Source organism: Penicillium cosmopolitanum, assembly GCF_028827165.1.
Source record: "Penicillium cosmopolitanum strain IBT 29677 chromosome Unknown utg000004l:1.0-4361866.0:1.0-4365735.0, whole genome shotgun sequence".
In the NCBI taxonomy this organism is placed as follows: domain Eukaryota; kingdom Fungi; phylum Ascomycota; class Eurotiomycetes; order Eurotiales; family Aspergillaceae; genus Penicillium; species Penicillium cosmopolitanum.
Genome location: NW_026622674.1, coordinates 3,284,434 through 3,304,624, shown reverse-complemented (window position 1 = coordinate 3,304,624; position 20,191 = coordinate 3,284,434). Strand labels below are relative to the sequence as shown.

The following is a 20,191-nucleotide window of genomic DNA, read 5'->3' as shown; positions in this document are numbered from 1 at the left end:
GGGCCATTACCAGCCATCGTTAGGCAGCGTTTGGACCATTCTGTCTTCTTTTTATTCTTTGAACAGCAGCGAGAGACCCCTTTGACGAATAACGAGTGATGCAAATTTCCAAGGCGACCGCCCAGTGTTGCTCCGACCCATATTACAGTAGTAGACTGCTTCTTCTGAGGCCGAAATAATCTCAAACCGAGGTGAAAGTACTCTGAGCTGCTTAAGGTTCATTTCTATCTCTCGTACTTGACTTGTAAATCATGATATCATCTTGGTCGGCCAATATGAAGCAGCATCAACGACGCCGGAGATTAGGGCTGCGGCGTTCGGTGGGCCGCTTATGGCATCATTTCTTTTTCCGTGAGTCAACCCTCTCTCCCCACCACGCAACTCAAGGTCCCGCTAGACGCCCGTCAACTACCGCGATTGAGTCAATAAAGATGGCGGACTCTGTTGACCCGGCTCTGACCTCTCCGTCAACCACTGCGCCTTCCCAAGCGTCCCCCAACCCCGTCGCCGAAAATTCTCCCTCTCAATCCCTCCCCATCCGCGATTCGAAGAGCGCAAAGCAGCCCGCACAATCTGAGAAAGGAACCTCCAAGCCCAAGGATGCCCCCGCAGCTTCTTCCACAGGCGGCGATGGTGCCAGTGACAAGCCTCTGACCCCTGCGCAACTGAAGGCTAAAGCCAAGGCTGAGAAGGCCGCCCGGCGCGCGAAGGAGAAGGCCGACAGAGACGGCGGAGCTGTTGCTGCGGGCGGTTCAGCTCCTGATGCAGGCCAGTCTCGTCCTCCAAACACACCAAAGAAGGATGCTGCCAGTGGAGGCGCTTCTCAGAAGGGACCAAAGGGCGCACCGCCTCGCCGAGGGTCTGGCCCTGTAACTCAGGCTAGCACCGCCGTTGAGCCAAAGAAGAAAAAGGAAGATAAGAGCGTGTCCGTGTTCAGTCATTTATACGGCCAACAGCGAAGAACCACTGTCAATGGTGCTGCGAAGGAAGTGCACCCTGCTGTCCTTGCGCTTGGTCTCCAACTGCGAGACTATGTGGTCTGCGGTAGCAGTGCGCGATGCGTTGCGACCCTGCTTGCTTTCAAGCGGGTGAGTTGTTACGAGCCTTTCGCCAATCTACCTTATGGTACTGTTTATTCTGACTTTATTCATATTTTAGGTGATTGAATCTTACACCACTCCTCTGGGTACCTCGCTGGCACGCCATTTGACGACCCATCTCAGCCACCAGATCAGCTACCTTTCGACATGTCGACCACTCGCCGTCAGTCAGGGTAACGCGATTCGCGCGTTGAAGCTGGCTATTGCGGGAATTGACCCATCTACCCCGGAGTCTTCTGCCAAGGCGACCCTGTGTGACTTTATTGACAACTTTATTCGCGAAAAGATTACTGTGGCGGACCAAGTCATCGCGGGAAGTGCGGTGGAAAAGATTGAGAACGGCGATGTGATTGTGACATTTGCCGGCAGCAATATTGTCAAGCAAACTCTCCTCCAAGCACACAAGGAAGGAAAGCGATTTCGCGTATCGATCATTGATTCTCGCCCTCTCTTCGAAGGCAAGAGTCTTGCTCGAGTTCTGGCCAACGCTGGCCTGGACGTTCAATATTCGCTCGTACATGCCATCAGCCATGCTATCAAGGACGCCACCAAGGTTTTCCTTGGCGCACACGGTATGACCAGTAATGGTCGTCTTTACTCTCGCGTCGGTACCGCTTTGGTCGCCATGTCTGCTAAAGAGCGCGCCGGTGGCGTTGAAGTTCCCGTTATCGTCTGTTGCGAGACAATCAAGTTTTCTGACCGCGTCGCTCTCGACAGCATCGTCGTCAACGAAATCGCCGATGCCGACGAGCTAGTTCCCGCAAACCCTCCACAGCAAGTGACTGGCCTCCCCGACCCTGCTGCGTTTACTGCTCCTCCAGTCGAGCCTAAGAAGGGTGGCAAGGGTGCTTCTGCAGCTCCCACCCAAGATTCATCCGCCTCAGCTCGTACCCCCTCCCCCTCCCCTCTTGCCAACTGGAAAGACACTCCTCACCTGCAGCTGTTGAACATCATGTATGATGTGACTCCAGCGGAGTACGTGGACATGGTGATTACGGAGATGGGCAGCTTGCCACCCAGCGCGGTGCCAATCGTCCACCGGATGAGTACGAATATCTGATAAGACTATTTTATGCCCATGCTATATGTTACCATACCGCGAAAAGTTGAGATGGCCTTGACTTCTTTCTTATCAAGGCTCTTTTTGAGGAGAGATCCCAAATGTTAGCTTGTCTGCGCAGTAGTGGGGTTCTTTTTTGTAATGACCCTCAGCATTATCTTTGTCTTCGGTTTCCGGGAAGAACTTTTAGATCTGAATACGAAATGAATGAATATGTCCAGAACCTTGAACCGTCGAATGACTTTCGTATCTATATATCTCATTTCAAGTTAGGGTTGAATTGGATTGGATTGGCTGACACGCTATCCACCGCCTTGAAAGCGGTGCGCGGAGTGAATCCATTCTGCCGGGCCCGGGGTCCATGTCAACAACGTTTCTTAGCAACCAAGACCTTCTCAACGACGCATTGCACAGTTCAGCGATTCCCAAATCGAAACCTTGGAACCCACCGAATATAAACATACAAGAGCCACGAGCTTTTCAAATCAGCCAAAATGGTCCGTATCAACCAACCCCAACTGCACTCTCCCAAACAAACCAGCAAACCGCCACTAACAACCCACCAGAGCAAAGACTCCTCCGCAACACACATCCACATGCACCAAGCACGATTAGCAGACTTCTTCGAGGAATTCACACGACCCCACACATCCTCCTCTTCAAATCCACACACACTCAACCCATCCGCAACAACCACCCAGCCAACCGGGGCCAGCAACGCAGTAACATACGGCTCCGCAACCCAATCCAGCATCCCCTCCTTCCTACCAATCGAAGACATCTACGTCGCGCCGCAACACCAGCCGCCAAACCCCGAAGACGAGGACGATGTCGTACCGGACCAGCATGCTGCGTTCGGGATCGCGCGCGCCATGGAGCGCAGGCGCGAGGCTGTTTGGAGGGATCTAGGCTTGCAGGCACTTGTTAGTGGGCAGGGGCATGGAGGTGGTGCTGTTGCGGCGACTACGGGGGCGGGTGGTGGGACGGTTGGCTCTGGACCTGGCGCGACGTTGAGGGGGAGTGGTGGTGGTGCAGCGTCGGCTGCTAGTGCCGCTGTTCGAGTGAGGAGTGCGGGTAGAAAGATGGGTGGGCGGAGGACGGTTGGGCTGCGATGAGGGGAGACCGTAAGGCCTTGCTCTGTTCTATTCCCTTGTCTTTCCCTTTTTTTTTTTCAACTTTGCATTGCGGGAGTCTCTGATACCCATTCCGCCTTACGGAGGTAGTATTCTTTTTGTTTTGTGACATTGATTTCGTTTCATTGGTATTGCTGATGGGAAGAAATATCACTTCGAATATTCGCTATAATCTTATTTGGCGTAGCTTCTGCTTTCTCGCCACGGTTTCACTTCACGCCCCAACGCCTGGTGTCATGCAGTATGTGTACAACGGCCCCTGGTTAAATTCGGTTGATGTCTACTCGGGCTCGCTCGTATAGCTTGTGATCGAGCTGCTTCTGCTCACGCTCTTCGTCGGATATCACTCGTGGGTGGACTGCTAGCTGAGCGTAGGAGCCGGCGCCGCGGCGCTTGGACAAAGTGCCGGGGTTTATGACGAGGACACTATCCACCACCTAGAGAAAAGTGAAATTAGTATAGGTTACGATCAGTGGTGTTGTGAGGGTTAGATAAGGGAAACACAAACCTTGACAAATGGCGGCAGCATGCTGGGAACAAGCAGGATGTCAGGCCGGACATTCCACCATTCTCCAAGCTTCATATAGGGCAAATCCAGCATAGCACCTGTGGCAAGTGCACCTTCGGTACTTGGCTTTGGAAGACTTGCACGGCCGGAGGGTGGGAATAGAGGGGAGAAGTGCCGTTGTTCAACAAGGTACTTGGGCAGTCGAGTCAGTAGGTTGCCCTCAGCCGGGCGGCCATGGAGAACCTCCTCGCGGCGCAAATCAGAGAGGATATCATGTGAGCACATGCCGAAGACAGTCTCGTTGAATGATAGTGTGACAGGGTTGGAGACCATTCGGACTTGCTTTGGCAAGCCGAGTTCCTTTTTAGGAAGTTGTTCCTGAGGCCATGAAACGTGTCGGCTCAGCGCATCCCGAACGGACGGGACCAGTACAATGGTAATGCTGGGTACTGCAGCCGCAAGGCGTGCCAGGGGCGCTGAGATGAGGTGCCGGAAGACTGTTGTGAGCGTAGCAGTATCGGGGTCAAGACCCTTAATTTCGGGCAACTCAATGTCTCCGGAAGCAATTAGAGGGTGCTCGATATCCAGAAATGGACCCATTAGGACGAGACTGTCAGCGTAACCCTCGGCGGCTTTTTGACAGAGTTCTTGCAGCGGTTCGAAATCCAGATTATCGTCTGTTGTGTACGGACCAGCCGCTACCATAACATTGAGGGGAGGATTGGCATCTCCATTCTCGAGGCGCTCGTTAATATTTTCGAGAGCAACTGCTGGAGATGCGGCAGGTGGCAAGAGAGGGATCGGAAGAATCTCTTTAACCGTGAAGTAATCTCCAGAAGGGTTGATTCCACGAAGAGCAACAATCTGGCCCGGGATGAAATTTAATCCAGGTACAGATTCGACTTTGAGGGGCACACGCCTGCCAGCTCCAGTCCTGCGCGAAGTTTCAAGCACCAAAGAAGCCGGGTTCAGTTTCCCCTCAAGGGAGTCGGATGCAATCCGACCTACAGCGATGATTTCGGATGTACTTTGGGTGGCCGCACTTCCAAAAGTGAGCTCGTCAGAGTCGTAGTGTTTTTGATAAATGGCGGCAAATTCGTCAATCCGGTCATCCAAGATCTCCGACGCCTCGGAGAGGCGCATTCCCATAGGCTTGTATCCGAACTTCTTCAAATCTGTATTGGCGGTAGGCTTGATCCGCGCCTCGGAGAACGGGGCCATTGGCGTAACCGGTGCCGAAAGATGCGAATTCAGCGTTTCTATTGTTTGGCCGGCATTTGAACGGTCAGCGAATGCGACGGCTCTGTCTTCTGTGTTAGTATATCCAATGAACGACTTGTATCCTTCTACACATCAACTCCAGAGGGATATCGCATACTGTGTGCCGTTGGCAGCGCCATTGATCGCAGAACTGGTTGTTTTGGCTCCCATTGGTGATCCATTGCTCTCGACTCGTCCGAATTTTGGCGCAGCGGGTGACGAAAAGTTGGACTTGCGCTTCACAGAGCCTCCGTTCAAGGGCCGGCCATTCGCAGAACCGGGTGTCAATCCGTCCAGCCTAGACGAAGTCAGTTTATCTTTGCTCTTGAAATCATCCCACATGGCCAGTCACATACATTCCGAACATATCAGTGCCTGCTGCCGCACGCGGGGTTCCAACAGCTGCGGTCCTCCTGTCTGCCTGTCGACCAGATTTGGCGCGACTCTCACGCTCGAGAGCCTCTTGAACATCCTTTTTGAACCCCCGAACGGTGTCAAGATTCAACTTTATGTCTTCTCCCATCTTCATACTGTAGGACTCCCATTTGTAGAAGAGCTCTTCCGCGGAGATCGAGTGTACTCGTAGGATGGATTGAAGCTCCGCGAGAACATCTTTAGGCAGACCTTCTGGGTAGGAGGCCGCAAAGAGCTCATTGAGCTCCGCTGCAGCGTCAGCCATCGTGTGCGCGGGTGTGGTGAAACGAGGATGTCGAGGATGTCCAATGTCCAATGTCCAACAATCCATCTCTCAACTCTGCGACCTGCGCGGCGCGACGCGCCAGACGTGTCGGTTAGTCAGCGGGCCCAAAAAGGCAAGATGCGAACCGGCAGATCGCAGTGGGCCATGGACCTCCCAAATACCAATTAGCTTCGATCCTTGACCGAAACATTTGAGAGACTCCCTGGTGGCACGCATTGACACATTCACAACTATCCTCAGATCATCATGGCTACCAATGAATCTGCCGAAGTGGCAGCAACCGTGACGCCCACCAACAATGGTTCCATTACCCCAGAGACCGCCCCAACATCTGTGGAACAACCGAGCACACCAGCTGCTGCCGATCTCGATCTCCCGACCTCTGCCGCCGATGGTCTCATCCAGAAGCCATTCGGCAAGCCGCTCGAGTCCAGCAAGCCCCAGCCACCCGCAAAGCTGACTGCGGACCAGCAGACGAAGTACGACACCTTCCTCAAGACAGTATCTTCCTGGACCACTATCCCCAACACGGCCGCAAAGGATGCCTCGTCCGCTCCAATTACCGGCGATGAGCGGATGTGGTTGACTCGTGAATGTCTGCTGCGTTACTTGCGCGCTACCAAGTGGAATGTTGCGGAAGCTGAGACTCGGATCAAGGCTACCCTTACCTGGCGCCGGGAATACGGCATGGAGAAATTGACTCCGGACTATATCTCCATTGAGAATGAAACTGGCAAGCAGGTGCTCCTGGGTTATGATATTCACGGCCGGCCGTGTCTTTATCTGTTGCCCTCGAACCAAAACACCGAGAAGAGCGAGCGCCAAGTCCAGCACTTGGTTTTCATGCTTGAGCGTGTCATTGATCTCATGGGACCGGACCAGGAGACCCTGGCCTTGCTTGTCAACTTTAGCGACACTAAGTCCGGACAGAGTGCCAGTGTTGGCCAGGCGAGAGAAACCCTCAGCATTCTCCAGAATCACTACCCTGAGCGCCTAGGCCGTGCGCTCGTGATCAATGGTAACTAGAATACCTTCTTACTATTTTTGCCCAATGCTAATTCCGACCTCACGTAGTTCCTTTCTTGATCTGGGGTTTCTTCAAAGTGATCACACCTTTTATCGACCCATTGACTCGTGAGAAGCTCAAGTTCAACGAGGATCTGCGGCAGCATGTTCCTCCCGGTCAGCTGTTGAAGTCTGTTGGAGGTGATGTTGAGTTCAAATATGATCACGCGACCTACTGGCCCACTTTGAACAAGCTGGCTGATCAGCGCCGCGAGGCTTACCGCGAACGGTGGATCCAGGGTGGCAAGCAGGTTGGTGAGATTGAGAACTACCTGAAGGGCGAGAACATACCCTCTGCCTCTCAGGCTACCAACGGACAGGCAGAGTGATCTGCCTGCAAAACTCTTGGTCCAAATGCCTTGAATGCTTGCTCTTTCTGAATAATACCCATTGGTGTATCCTGCGTCCTTGTTCTCGCACTTTGGCCTGATATATACCCTTATCTGCATCTGTTCACATCGTTTATTTTGCACTTGGTTACATATTAGCCTTTGGTCATAGACATCATCTTAGAATTTGCAGATAATACACTGATAGATCTATCTCATCCTCCCCCCTCCAAAAATAGAAACAACTAGAAGTGTGACGGATTGCATGTTGTTTGCAAGCATGCCTTGCTGTTAGGAATTCAGATTTGCAGGCAATCTCTTGTATCTTTATTTGAATAATTAGTATTCTATAGTAGGGATATTTCAAGGTGCAGGAACCTTACTAGTATATACGTAGCTTCAGATATCGTGCCTTCTGTGTCTTGATACTACCTAGGTAGCTGACTTCACTCTCTTCAAATTGTCTTCTCTTTCATCTGATCATAAAATTGTCGTCGTGTCTCTCTCCTCGTCCATATCCGCTAACGTGATCTATTATGTTTCAATCTGAATATGTAATGTCGGAGGAGAAATCAAGCCACAGGCTTCCGATCTCCTACCATAGTCAATTATGGGCAAATATATCATTCTCAACACCATAACCCGGCCTCCACACCATCATGCACATCCATACGCTTGAATGCCTGGCGCACTTCTTTTTCCCAGTCTGTTATTGCAACAAAAATCCATTCCAGAATTGCTGCACACCAAAGTGCCGAACAGTTGCTCATCCATAGCCCTTTAAGACCCCAGCCATGAAAGGCAAGATAAATCCCCAGAGGAATACCGAAGCAGTAGTAGGAAACAATGTTGATAGCAGCTCCCAAATGTTGCCGTCCAATCCCTCGTAAAGTGCCACCACAGCTCCCATTAATACCATCCGCAATCTGGAACAGAGCCACAAAAGGCATAACCTCTGCTGTCAATTTAACCACTTGTGGGTCATTATTAAAGAGCTTGGCGAACTGGTACCGGGTAGCCATGAGCACTACCAGGATGACCGTACCGAAGAATATTGAAAGCAACGTGGATAAATGGGCGGTTCGATAAGCACCCTTTCCGTCCCGCTGCCCCAGTTTATTGCCCACTCGAGATGATGTGGTAACGCCGAATCCGAATGGAATCGTGTTCAAAATAAGGTCAGCGGTCATAATAACGCTTTGGGAAGCTAGAGCGACATTTCCCAACCGGCCTGCTACCAGAGCGACAATTTCGAATGCCCACCACTCTGTACCGATATGCATGATTCCAAGGAGTGCCAGTCTTGTGAAAGTCCATAAGTTTTGGAAGGCTGCTCGCGACCATCCTCCCCAGCATTCGGATCCAGTAACAAAGCGTGCATATAGAACTAGCAAAATGAATGATGACCAATATGATATATTAGCCGCAATTGCGGCCCCGAGAAGTCCAACCTTTAGGGTGTAGCAGAACAAGTAGCACAATCCGGCATTGAGAGGAGATGTGATCATAAGGACGTAAGTCCCAGCGCGCATGATTCCTAGTAAAACAATTCATTAGCGGAAACGGAAAGTATAGAAGCGTCGATATGCATCTACCTTGAGCTTGAAGATACTTCTTCATGGTCTCGAAGTAGATATAACCAAGTCCACCGGGGATGAGAGCCGTCAGAAACCGAGAGCTCTGGTAGGAAATCTGAGGATCCTGCCCCAAAGCCAGGAAAATAGGTTCCGAACATGCCCAGATAATTGCGATTGGGATATAAAAGGTCCCAAGCACCAAGAAGGCACGCTGCAACAGAATTCCTAGATCCTGCTTACTCTCGCTTCCGGTGAATGCCGATGAGGCGAGGGTATCCAGGGCTGTTGTTCCTCCGAGAGCAATCATCCATCCAGTGACCGCGGCAAACATCATTGAAAATGCCGCAACAGCAAGGTTTTCTGGCGATGACTGGCCAACGACAATGACAGTGACTGTTTGTAGGCTCATCTGAAGCATATAAGCCAGAACTACCGGGGCAGCGCCCTTGAACAGTATCCAAAATTCGAGAAAAACACATTTTGCCTGAGCTGAGCGGCTGATTTTATTCATGCCATCGTCATTGCGCCGCCGTGTTGTTTCATAATCGACGGGCTTGGGAATGAGTGAAGAGTGCTCGTTCGGGCGATCGCCAGAGCTTGGCCTGCCATTTTCATTTACATGTGTCATATCGGTGGATCTTTCGGAAGGAGAGAAAATAGGTTCGAAGTCCCCAAAGCTAAGAGGGGAATGCAAGATGAAGAGCGCGCGCTGGTGGACTTGGCAAGGGACTTCAGATCGTGGGGAACCCATGCACTTGAGCTCAAGTCCCAAGTAAGGGTTGCTGGTTGCGTTTGAAGGCAGTGCAATTTAAGACTGTGGGCGACCGGGAGTGCTTTTATTCTGAGCTGAAGGATTGACAAAGTTTTTCATTCATGCAACTAACACCTCCATGATTTACTGCAGGGATCAACGCCGGAAATGGGCAATATTGTGGGTCTTTCGTGCATAGATATTTCCACTTGACCTACATGTCGTGGCTTGTTATTTGACAGGAATTCTTGAGTTAATTTCTTGTAAGCTGATGCTTGATAGTGTCATGCTGCTGTGAGATTGAGCAATTGATGCCCTCCCACGATGCTAATAGATATCAAAAGAGTTAGTATGAGAATTCTTTGCCTCATAAGCGAGGGGCTGGGGTAAAGATTCGAACACAGGAGTGAATTGTGGGAGAGATCAAAATCTAATAATTTCTATATTCCCTCTTCGGTTCCCAGTTATCTTGAGAATGACACCTCGGTGGCTGAGGCTTGCCTGGCTTCTCTACAGGTTAACCTGGTTGGAAACGTGGCAGGGAGCACGTCCTTTACCAGTAATATCCATATGGCAACTTGAAACTCAAAAGGAAACCACTTGTATCTTTAATTCGTATTTGTATACATAAGTACTACGTCCGTACTGTATGTAATACACTATTGTAGGTCGCTTGGTTCGATACATCATACAGCATGGTTCATGCGAGGCAGAACTCTCGTGTCCATATGTACAAACCTGGATGCAACGAACCGGGTGATCAGCCAATCACGACCAGCAGCCTCGTTACACAACATTTGCAGACCCAGTCATCTTAGTACACGGCTCAAAAGGCTGTAATTTAATGCATGCATCATACGGACTTCTGTTTATGATCGACATCGTGGCTGCACCTATGTAAGAGACTCTCTCCAACCTTGAAGCCTTGAGGTTCCATACTAAGTTAGCTACTAAACAATAACAGCTACAGTCAACTTTAGATAAGAATACTATCGTCGATCCTGGAATAAGCGATGAAATGAAACCCTCATCGGAGCTTCTCCGCGTGGACCTAACGGAGACAGACTAGTTTCCCTCTGGAGGGCTCCACCGTCGGAATTGATTGCCCTTTCTCTCTAGTACTACAAGACTATCATGATATTAGTTATATACACCCCGCGCCTCCAATGTCATTCCCATTCCCATTCCATTTTAATTCCTTTACCTCCGGGATCTTTTCATATTCTCTAAAATGACCTCAGTAGAGATTGTCGCCCCTAATGGGCAGCGCTACCAGCAGCCTACCGGTCTGTTTATCAACAACGAGTTTGTTCCAGCGACCGGCGGCCAAACCATCACCTCCTTGGACCCCGCGTTAGTTTCCCCAGTACTCTCTCTCCCATGCAATTGACTAACTCCGAACAGCACAGATAAACCAATTGCCACCGTCGATGCTGCTAGCCCCGAGGATGTCGATCGCGCAGTGCAAGCCGCCAAAGCCGCCTTGGTTCATCCATCCTGGAAGCTCCTCCCCGCAACCGAGCGAGGCCAGCTGATGGCTCGTCTCGCCGATCTTCTCGAGCAAAACAGGGAGCTCTTAGCTACAATTGACGCCTGGGATAACGGTAGGTTTTGTTCTGTATTATAGCCGATTCTTCATGCATAGGCTCACTATAATACTAGGAAAACCCTACCATGTCGCCTTCGAGGAAGATCTTACTGAAGCCATCACCACTATCCGGTATTATAGCGGCTGGGCCGATAAGACCTTCGGACAGACCATCAACACTACCCCTCAGAAGTTTGCCTATACCATCCGTCAGCCGATCGGAGTTGTTGCCCAGATTATTCCTTGGAATTACCCTTTGTCCATGGCAACCTGGAAGCTGGGACCTGCTCTGGCCTGTGGCAACACCGTTGTTCTGAAGCCTGCTGAACAAACCCCTCTTAGCGCCCTCATTCTTGGCAAGCTGATCAAGGAAGCCGGATTTCCCCCGGGCGTGATCAACATCGTCAACGGCTACGGTCGGGATGCAGGTGCTGCGCTGGCATCTCACCCACTTGTCGATAAAGTGGCCTTCACGGGATCCACAGGCACTGCCCGGGAAATTATGAAGATGGCAGCGGGTTCATTAAAGAATATTACTCTTGAGACTGGAGGCAAGTCGCCATTGCTGGTGTTCCCTGATGCAGATATGGATCAAGCAGTCAAGTGGTCGCACTTTGGTATCATGTCGAACCAGGGCCAAATCTGCACCGCCACCTCACGAATCTTCGTGCACCGTGACATTCTACCCACTTTCCTGGAGAACTTCAAGAAGGCCGTGGAAGAGGTGAAGATTGGCGATCAGTGGGATGCGAATACCTTCCAAGGTCCTCAGGTCACTCGTGCGCAATATGAGCGCATTCTGTCTTATTTCGAGATTGCCAAAACTGAGGGTGCCACTATTGTGACCGGTGGTGCTCCTCATACTCTGGCTGATTCTAAGAACAAGGATGGATACTTCGTCCAGCCCACAGTCATTACGGATGTTACAGACTCCATGCGCATTGTTCAAGAGGAGGTATTTGGACCTGTTGTTGTCATCTTGCCTTTTGATAGCGAGGAGGAGGCTATCAAGCGTGCCAACAACAGTCAATATGGCCTGGGCGCCGCCGTATTCACTACTGATTTAGAGCGAGCCCATCGCGTCGCTTCCGAGATTGAGTCCGGTATGGTTTGGATCAACAGCAGTCAGGACTGTGATCCCCGGGTTCCATTCGGAGGTGTTAAGCAGAGCGGTATCGGTCGTGAGCTTGGCGAGGCTGGTCTAGAAGCTTATAGCCAGATCAAGGCTGTTCATGTCAACATGGGCAATAAGCTATGAAGATGACCAGAGTAGTGTATAGAGATAAATGTGTTTATGATAGAATTTAGAATGACGAATTGCCTTTGTCAAGCCTTAAACCGTTGAGAATCAGTACAAGTAGTAATGAAGACCTCGGCATAGTTTGAGAATGGGATAGCCTCTGCTATTTTTCTGACTTCCGGGGTTTACTTTAGAACTGGCCTGGAAATCGATATTTGCGGAGATTAATGGTCTACAATCTTTGAACACTCCGTGGACCCTAACACAAAATAGAAGATCGATCCCCTCATTTTCCCTAATGATGTAATTGTATACTATTGACGACATGAACAAAGTGATCGTACCCCGCAGGTCGGAGTCTCATTCCCCCAAATGAAGTGGGTCCACGGAATCGGGCAAGTCATTCCGTTCTATAGAAATCCACTCCACCTACCCTAGGCTATCTATACCAGCCAAGGTGGGATGGAGCACGGAACAAGTTGAACACAAGAAGAAAGCAACTCCGTTCTATGCAAGTATATTTACAAGTGACGTCCGCACTGACTAGATCTATTCATACAACCCCTCCATCCTTTACCCCTCCAAACCTCCTTTGAATCTACTAAACTCGTCCTTCAAAAACAATAACATCAACAACAACCTTCAAAATGTCTTCAGAACTTACCGGTATCATGGTGGCTCTGATCACCCCCTTCAATGACGATAAGACCCAGATCGACGAAGGCCGCCTACAAGCACACATTGAACACCTCATCAAGGCCGGCGTCCATGGTCTTGTGCCTGGCGGTAGCACTGGTGAATTCACCGTCCTGTCCACAGCCGAACGCAAGCAACTCACCGAGCTGTGCGTGAAGTACGCCGCCGGCCGCATCCCCGTCGTTATTGGTACTGGTAGCTGCTCTCACGATGAGGCTGTCGAGCTCTCCATCCACGCTGGACAAGCCGGTGCCACCGCCGTCATGGTCGTCCCTCCTTTCTACGACCCTGTTAGCCTGGAGCAATTGGAGGAGCTGCTGAGCGAGATCCACAACAAGTCCAAGCTTCCTATTATGTTCTATAATATCCCCGGTGCTTCTGGGTTGACTCTCTCCCCCTCAGAGATTGCCGGTCTGTCCAAGGTTGGCGTCAAGTACCTCAAGGATACTTCCGGCAACGCGCCAGCCCTTACGGAGTTGATTTTCGGTCTCTCGGATAAGATTACAGCCTTCAATGGATGGGATACCCTTACTTTCTACGGACTTGCCGCTGGATGCCCCGGTGGTGTGTGGGGAGCTGCCAACTTCATTCCTGAGCTGGCAGTTGAGCTTTGGGATGCCGTTGCTGTGAAGGGCGATCTCAAGCGTGGTCGTGAGCTCTGGACCAAGGCTTTCCCTATTTGCAAGTTCCTTGAGGCACACAACTACTGCGGTGCAGTCAAGACTGGCGTTGAGTTGATTGGGCAGCCTACTGGTGGCCTGCGGAAGCCTTTCTCCCTTCTGAAGCCCGAGCTGCAGGCCGAGCTGAAGCAACTGCTTCAGAATGCTGATGTGAAGACGATTTAGATGTATTTACGCTTTGATGTGAAAATTTACCATAGAGAGAATGTTATGCCACGGCAATGAGTTAATCCATCGTTTCTTCATGGAGTATAACTAGTATGCAAAGTAGTAGTTAGTATGCGCTAGTAGTCGTAGTCATTAAATACATAAAAAGGTGGTAGTATGAAGACAAATCTAGAAGGAGTTCAAGTTTCAACAAAATAGAGGCCAAATTTGCTCCTCTTTCACAATATCAATCCAAGACGGCATCGAATCACCTCGGTTTGCTGCTAAGTGCTCATCTTGTCTCTGCCATGATTTCACCATTATATCGCGGGCTGTGGCAAATGATGCATATCCGCATGTTGAGCTTGCATCATTGAGCCATTGCATAATTGCATTACGCCGCGACGTAGTGAGGGCTTCACATCCAGCAATAAAAGCTGGCCAGGCCGTTCCAGGCCCCGTCGGGCCGTCTTCTAGCAGTGAGGCTTTGCATTCTTCAAGCGCATAAATGACGCTATCGACATGCCCTTGCAGTACAGCTGGGTGAGCTTCGCGGATTCTGCGGTAGAAAAAGATGACAAGTGCGCTGTTCAGAGCTTCCAACATGTGCGCGTGTGGCTTGGATGTAGCCTGGAGATCGGTGACTTTGCCCCTCGCCAGACCGAGGTTGAAAGAACAGATGAGGTTTTCCAGTCGCGTGGCGCGGCGTTGTATGCATTCCCAGGCCTCGAGGCTGACATTTCTGCCCAAGTTTCGGGCGACCAGAAATGTCGTCAAAACATTTGCCAATCTTGTCGTCTGGGATACTAGACTAAGCCATGTCTCTGGGATGCCATAGATTTGTTTGTATAAGGTCTCGGGGAAGCTGCGAGAGTCGTGAAGATGGATGTCGTGGAACCCAGAGGCTCGATCCTTGGGCTCGTCAATGTTGAGGTCGCTATCTGAATTTTGGTTTTCGAGGCGGAGAAAGTCATCGAGCTTGGAGTTGGGCTCGTTCGGGACTATTGCATTGTTGCTGTTCGCCAGGCTGGAGGTATGGGAGCGCGGTAAAGAGCCAAGTGAAGCGAGGCATGAATAAGAGAGGCTGTAATCGTGGAGGACGAAGGTGCTTTCGCCTACTATTCGCAGCCAAGTGTAGACGTGGTGCAAGAGCCGCGCCTTTTTTGATATTCGTCGCTTTGACAGCCCTCGAAGGCGTAGAAGCCTTTCTGCATCGATCAAAAAACAGCGAGCGTGTTGTTGTTGCCCGGATAGAATCTGCATTCGTTAATAACGGTCCACGAAAACCTACGGCAGGAAACGAAGAAGCTTACCGCATATTGTGTGAGAATATTGGCAGCCATGAGCTGATCCTTGTATTTTGCCTTCTTTGGGCCTTGTGTCTCGTGCTGCAAGGAAGTCTGGATATGATCTTTTGCTTTTTGATATGTTTGGCTTGCGATCTGAAACCAGGGCTCGGCAGATTGCGTCGGGTCTGACGGTGGCTTCAGAGCTAGATCAATAGCCGCACATGCAAGAAGGCCATAAAGATTCGCAAGTCGAGCATGGCTTATCCCTTCTGTTCCGAGGAAAGTTGTGTCTCCAAATGCCACGACTGCCGCTGGTAGGTTCAAGATTTTCCACGGAGATTTCTGACCAAATGGAATAGCCATTATTTGAGGAATGACGATGTCTTGAAAGTGTTTCAGTAGAAATTGAGCATCCTTAAGAACGTCTGCCTCCATGGGGCCCATCTCCATTGGGGTTTGCTGAGGAGTCATTCGTTGCATGGGTTCGTCTGGGCCGTGTGCAAAATTCTGAAGAAGCAGGGCATCGTTCGTAAGATCGAATGATAAATCATTAGGCATAGTTAGAGTTGGATGAGTCGCAAATCCTGCTTGATCAGGGCTGAAGCTGAGGAGGTCGGACCAATGTAAGAAATCGTCCATTTGAGACAGAGAGTCGATCATTGACACCGGGCTGGAATCCAGAATTTCCGGAGGAATGATGGCATCTATTGAGTCTCCGACAGGTAATGGGTCTATAGGAGCTGGTTCATTTTCTTGTCTTGTCGTGGAATCTTCTTCTGCTGGAGGCTCCGAGGCCGATCCAGTAAAGTCGAGAACTGCGAAGGGACCGATGACAATGTCATGATTGAGATGTCGATCCGGGTCTCGCGACCTTGTGTCGACTTCGGCCAAGGATGCATCAATAGAACCTGAAATCAGATTGCTTCCGAGGGCCGTACTCATTGCCAGCCGGGATTCCTCTATTCATTTGTTTAGCTTGGTTATATGAGCAGGTACGTATCAAGCGCCTCATACCTGTGTAGAGATGTCGGCGAGTGCCACGGTGGCTCCCATCGATATCACCGGGTTCATCATCACGCATCCAAAGAACTTGATTGGGGAATCCTTCGCAGGTGACTCCAAGGGCTCGGCAAGTCCGGCATGCCGGACGTTTCTGATCGCATTTGACGTGTCGCCGTCTGCAAGTACTGCAGCCACCTAGAACATGGGATCGGCGAGCGCGGGCTCGCTTCGAGCTCGCCATAGCACTAAGCCTGTTGATACAAATTGATTTAGAAACCGGAATTGATTGTATTAATTCATATCAATGAAGTCCATGGCGAGGAAAGAAAATCCGGGGTGATGCCAGTGGAAGCTTGGAGCCCCGCAAACCCGCGGTCGGAATGACTTGCCAATTTCATTTTTGCTTATCATTTTTCTATCTTCACATTTGCCCCTCCTCGCCACGACCATGGAATGGATCCCATGACCTAGGGTAGTTTACTATCTAATTTATTCCAATTTATCCAATTGGATCCCTCACAGCTTGCCTAGTAGAGTCGCCTCCACCTTGACGGTTGTCGGAATCTCTTGCTCGACTGAGTGCTTCTGTGGAGACCATCCCAACAGGCGCGAGGCTCGTTGACCTTCCATGCGTGCGTTAGTACCCCAGAATATTCTGGCAGGCGCCCATAACTTGTCCGCCTCGTCAGCACTGAGACTCTTGACAGTCGTTGTGTCAGTTAAGCCAAGAGCGTGCGTGGCCTCCGCAACGAGTTGTGAGATCTTGCCGAAGGACTGAACACAAATTAGCCCTCTGATCGGTTCTGGAATGGTCGAGCTAACCTACCAGCATGCTGTTTCCCATGAAATAAAGTCCGTTCTGATTCCACAACGCCTCCTCCGAACCCTGGACGGCCTTCTCAACCAGCCTGACAAACAAATCACTGAGATCGGCAATGTGGATGTTGCTCCATGTGCTCTCTCCCTTGCCCACCTGAACGACTTGTCGCGTCTCAATCGCTACCCGTGAGAGCTCGGGGATCTGTACACTTCGCTGCTTGGTAACACCTCGGCCCTCACCGTAGATAATAGGTGGGAAGATGATGGCAGTCTTAGAGCCGGTCACATTGTTCAGCAGGTGGTTGTCTACGACCCTCATGCCCGCATTTTTGCGGATGATATCGCGGACTTCTTCGGCATTGTCGACATCGCCGTAATTCTTGCTGGAGCCCTCGCCAAAGGTGCCAGCCAGAATATCGGGAACTGAGATAACACTTGCACCAGAGACCTGGATCCAGTGGGCTGTCGCGCCTTCATTAGCTAGGGTTGCACTTTAGAACAACCACTCCTGACTTACCAGGCTTAGACCCGCTGCGCTTATTGAGGCCACGGGCAATGGCTTCCACACAAGTCATGTTCTTATTGCTAGCAGCATCTTCACACTATTAGTGTCATGTCCCCTTTTTCATACACAAAGATAGTCTTACTGATAACCACGTCCGCCTTGGCAGCCTCATCTTCAATCAAAGCGGCGGCATCAAGGTCCCCCAGCACGACACGAACATCGGGGAATACCTTGGAGATAGCGGCCGCCTTGCCGCTGTCACGCAGTAAAATACTGCACTCATATTCTGGGTGACTAGTCTTAAGGAGGTGGAGAACATCCCCGCCAATGTAGCCGGAGGCGCCAGTCCTGTAGGGGTAAAGCGTATGTAAGCCACCAATTCAAGACAGACGGGCCCTAACTCACAGTAAAATGCGAGTCATGTTGATTGATAGAAGCTTCTTGTGAGCTGTTCTAGTTTGGAAGGAAATAGTTATGCAGAACTGTGTGTTTCGCGTGCTCGAATGTTGCTTTTAATACTATGTTGCGGCGGCACTGCGGGGTGGTTCTGTTGCAGGAAGGCGATCCCGACGGCCACCCGACGGTCACCTTGCGGGGATTCTGCGATAGGAAGCCAGTTCCTCTAAATGTATACACTTGGAAGGTCATGCGAGCATGTGTTCGAATTAGGATACCACTTGCAATCTTTTGTAGCTTCGCGGGTGTAGAGATAACTTACTTATTGTGATCGTCTTCGAAACTTTCTCCAATTCTCCTTTCTTCCCTCCTACACATATTACAACTCAATTAATCATGGCGCATCGCGGCGAGACCCTTCACAAAGATGTATGCTGTATTGCAGACCTTAAAGAGCTGGGCAGCAAGCGGCTATCCCCTATGGTCCGAGGTAGGCAACTCTGAGTTTATCAAGACAAAAACGAGCACTAAAGTCAGCAGACTATTACAATGAGGGAGCTATGGATCTGATCACGTATGAACTATACAAAAATATCGAATTAAGGGTCTGCTAACCATCTCAACCGCCAGTCTGCGTGAGAATGAGTCCGCCTACGATCGCTACCGAATCAGACCACGAATCCTAGTCAACGTCGCGGAAATAGACACCAGTACCGAGATCCTTGGCTCCAAGGTTAGTTGATTCTGAAGTGGAATGGGATACTGAGAAAAAGGATTGAAAGAACAGAGCTAATCCCCGTCGGTCATATAGGTCTCTCTCCCCTTTGGCTTCAGCCCCAGTGCATCCCACCAGCTTGCACACCCAGAGGGTGAGCTAGCAACTTCCCGCGCAGCCGCCAACTATGGAATCGCAATGGGATTATCTTCCTACTCGAATTACGCGTTGGAAGATGTTGCTGCGCAAGGTCTTGGAAACCCATATGCGATGCAAATGTGTGTGCTGAAGGACCGATCACTTACGATACAGTTGCTGGAGCGAGCGGAGAGTAAGTGCTATTCCCAATGATACTGTTATCCAATCTATGCTGATAATATCTGTAGAGGCGGGATACAAGGCATTGTTCTTGTCGGTAGACGTGCCTGTACTGGGGAAGCGGTTGAACGAGTACCGAAATGACTACACATTGCCGGAGAGCATGCAATGGCCCAATATTCTCAGCAGTGGAAGCGACCACTCAGACCGCACCGACTACGGTTTGTTCACCGTCTCAAGGGTATATGACCTGAGCTTACTTTTGACAGACCCCAGTTTGGACTGGGAGAGCACCATCCCCTGGCTGCGGGAGCATACTTCGTTGCCAATCTGGCTGAAAGGAGGTAAGAAACATGACATTCCTTGGCAACGATCTTTGTTAATGAGTGGACCCCTGCAGTTTGTTCTCCCGAGGACGTGGAACTGGCTATCCAGTATGGGGTTGACGGAGTGATCGTTTCCAATCACGGCGGACGCCAGCTAGACGGTACCCCGTCCACCCTTGATGCGCTGCGCATCTGCGCCCCTGTCGCCGCACGAGGAGGGATTCCAATTGCGGTTGATGGTGGAATCCGTCGAGGCTCGGACATTTTCAAGGCACTGGCTCTGGGTGCCAGCTTTTGTTTCTTGGGACGAGTTCCCATCTGGGGTTTGGCAGTATGTTTTCTCCCGCCAGTTCGTGTGCACATTCTTTTCTGCGGCCCTTGCTGATCACACGCAGTATGATGGACAAGAAGGAGTGGAGCTGGGGATCAAGATTCTGCGCCAAGAATTAAAGATTACCATGGCGTTGGCCGGGTGAGATCTCCTCGTGGTGTACCCCTCGTGGCATTTGCGATCGGTGTCGCTAACATCTTTAGGTGCCGCAATATCGGCGAGATCCAAAAGAGTTATTTGTCAGTGTTGCAACCTGATGGTATTTTGGCCAAGTTATAAAGAGGCAGACTCCAGAGGCGGAGGCAGAGGCAGAGGTAGGCTATTTGTGTTCGTGTTCATAACAGGAAGTTATGTTATGCCGAGTATCCGGTGACCCGGCCCAGTGCCAAGAGTCTTGGCACTCAGCTGATCAAATCGGTTAGGGCTGAAGGGCTGAGCCTTCTCTCTCCCTCTCTGGTTCGATGTCAATAGTGCAGAAAATCACCTGAATGTATATCGATATCCACCCTGTTGTGTTCTCCGTTTCTTTCTCCGTGCCGCGGAATCCAATGATTCAGTGGAATACGTAACGACCCCATCTAGACGGCCATCTGAGCCACAGCGTGGCGGTGTGGTTGATGTGTGTTTCGTAAGAAGATGCCGCAGCAATATGGGGA

At 50.6% G+C, this 20,191-nt stretch overlaps 11 protein-coding genes across 11 annotated transcripts; 6 read left to right on the top strand and 5 right to left on the bottom strand.

Annotated features, from left to right (window-relative positions):
• Positions 1 to 275: 275 nt before the first annotated feature.
• On the top strand, positions 276 to 2,160 carry N7509_002639 (translation initiation factor eIF2B subunit delta; the record flags this gene model as incomplete). The annotated part of the gene is made up of 2 exons (XM_056627276.1): positions 276 to 1,088; positions 1,159 to 2,160. 2 exons carry the CDS (start codon positions 276 to 278, stop codon positions 2,158 to 2,160), a joined length of 1,815 nt encoding a protein of 604 aa, XP_056493071.1.
• Positions 2,161 to 2,654: 494 nt separating this feature from the next.
• Positions 2,655 to 3,275, top strand: N7509_002638 (uncharacterized protein; the record flags this gene model as incomplete). Its single annotated transcript, XM_056627275.1, has 1 exon — positions 2,655 to 3,275. The coding sequence occupies one exon, from the start codon at positions 2,655 to 2,657 to the stop codon at positions 3,273 to 3,275; it is 621 nt and encodes a 206-aa protein (XP_056493070.1).
• Positions 3,276 to 3,556: 281 nt separating this feature from the next.
• N7509_002637 (DNA-directed DNA polymerase alpha subunit POL12) lies at positions 3,557 to 5,740 on the bottom strand (the record flags this gene model as incomplete). Its single annotated transcript, XM_056627274.1, has 4 exons — positions 3,557 to 3,730; positions 3,802 to 5,104; positions 5,180 to 5,359; positions 5,418 to 5,740. 4 exons carry the CDS (start codon positions 5,738 to 5,740, stop codon positions 3,557 to 3,559), a joined length of 1,980 nt encoding a protein of 659 aa, XP_056493069.1.
• Positions 5,741 to 6,007: 267 nt separating this feature from the next.
• Positions 6,008 to 7,155, top strand: N7509_002636 (CRAL/TRIO domain protein; the record flags this gene model as incomplete). Its single annotated transcript, XM_056627273.1, has 2 exons — positions 6,008 to 6,779; positions 6,836 to 7,155. 2 exons carry the CDS (start codon positions 6,008 to 6,010, stop codon positions 7,153 to 7,155), a joined length of 1,092 nt encoding a protein of 363 aa, XP_056493068.1.
• Positions 7,156 to 7,784: 629 nt separating this feature from the next.
• On the bottom strand, positions 7,785 to 9,360 carry N7509_002635 (MATE family efflux transporter; the record flags this gene model as incomplete). The annotated part of the gene is made up of 2 exons (XM_056627272.1): positions 7,785 to 8,692; positions 8,751 to 9,360. 2 exons carry the CDS (start codon positions 9,358 to 9,360, stop codon positions 7,785 to 7,787), a joined length of 1,518 nt encoding a protein of 505 aa, XP_056493067.1.
• Positions 9,361 to 10,714: 1,354 nt separating this feature from the next.
• On the top strand, positions 10,715 to 12,329 carry N7509_002634 (uncharacterized protein; the record flags this gene model as incomplete). Its single annotated transcript, XM_056627271.1, has 3 exons — positions 10,715 to 10,836; positions 10,888 to 11,087; positions 11,146 to 12,329. 3 exons carry the CDS (start codon positions 10,715 to 10,717, stop codon positions 12,327 to 12,329), a joined length of 1,506 nt encoding a protein of 501 aa, XP_056493066.1.
• A 629-nt stretch (positions 12,330 to 12,958) lies between these two features.
• On the top strand, positions 12,959 to 13,852 carry N7509_002633 (dihydrodipicolinate synthase family protein; the record flags this gene model as incomplete). The annotated part of the gene is made up of 1 exon (XM_056627270.1): positions 12,959 to 13,852. One exon carries the CDS (start codon positions 12,959 to 12,961, stop codon positions 13,850 to 13,852), a length of 894 nt encoding a protein of 297 aa, XP_056493065.1.
• Positions 13,853 to 14,041: 189 nt separating this feature from the next.
• Positions 14,042 to 16,065, bottom strand: N7509_002632 (uncharacterized protein; the record flags this gene model as incomplete). The annotated part of the gene is made up of 2 exons (XM_056627269.1): positions 14,042 to 15,042; positions 15,126 to 16,065. The coding sequence occupies 2 exons, from the start codon at positions 16,063 to 16,065 to the stop codon at positions 14,042 to 14,044; spliced, it is 1,941 nt and encodes a 646-aa protein (XP_056493064.1).
• A 576-nt stretch (positions 16,066 to 16,641) lies between these two features.
• N7509_002631 (uncharacterized protein) lies at positions 16,642 to 17,519 on the bottom strand (the record flags this gene model as incomplete). The annotated part of the gene is made up of 3 exons (XM_056627268.1): positions 16,642 to 16,899; positions 16,952 to 17,406; positions 17,462 to 17,519. 3 exons carry the CDS (start codon positions 17,517 to 17,519, stop codon positions 16,642 to 16,644), a joined length of 771 nt encoding a protein of 256 aa, XP_056493063.1.
• Positions 17,520 to 17,541: 22 nt separating this feature from the next.
• Positions 17,542 to 17,871, bottom strand: N7509_002630 (NAD(P)-binding protein; the record flags this gene model as incomplete). Its single annotated transcript, XM_056627267.1, has 2 exons — positions 17,542 to 17,797; positions 17,855 to 17,871. 2 exons carry the CDS (start codon positions 17,869 to 17,871, stop codon positions 17,542 to 17,544), a joined length of 273 nt encoding a protein of 90 aa, XP_056493062.1.
• A 370-nt stretch (positions 17,872 to 18,241) lies between these two features.
• On the top strand, positions 18,242 to 19,814 carry N7509_002629 (alpha-hydroxy acid oxidase; the record flags this gene model as incomplete). Its single annotated transcript, XM_056627266.1, has 9 exons — positions 18,242 to 18,335; positions 18,386 to 18,419; positions 18,476 to 18,578; positions 18,657 to 18,891; positions 18,947 to 19,099; positions 19,148 to 19,222; positions 19,279 to 19,535; positions 19,600 to 19,676; positions 19,739 to 19,814. 9 exons carry the CDS (start codon positions 18,242 to 18,244, stop codon positions 19,812 to 19,814), a joined length of 1,104 nt encoding a protein of 367 aa, XP_056493061.1.
• Positions 19,815 to 20,191: the final 377 nt, after the last annotated feature.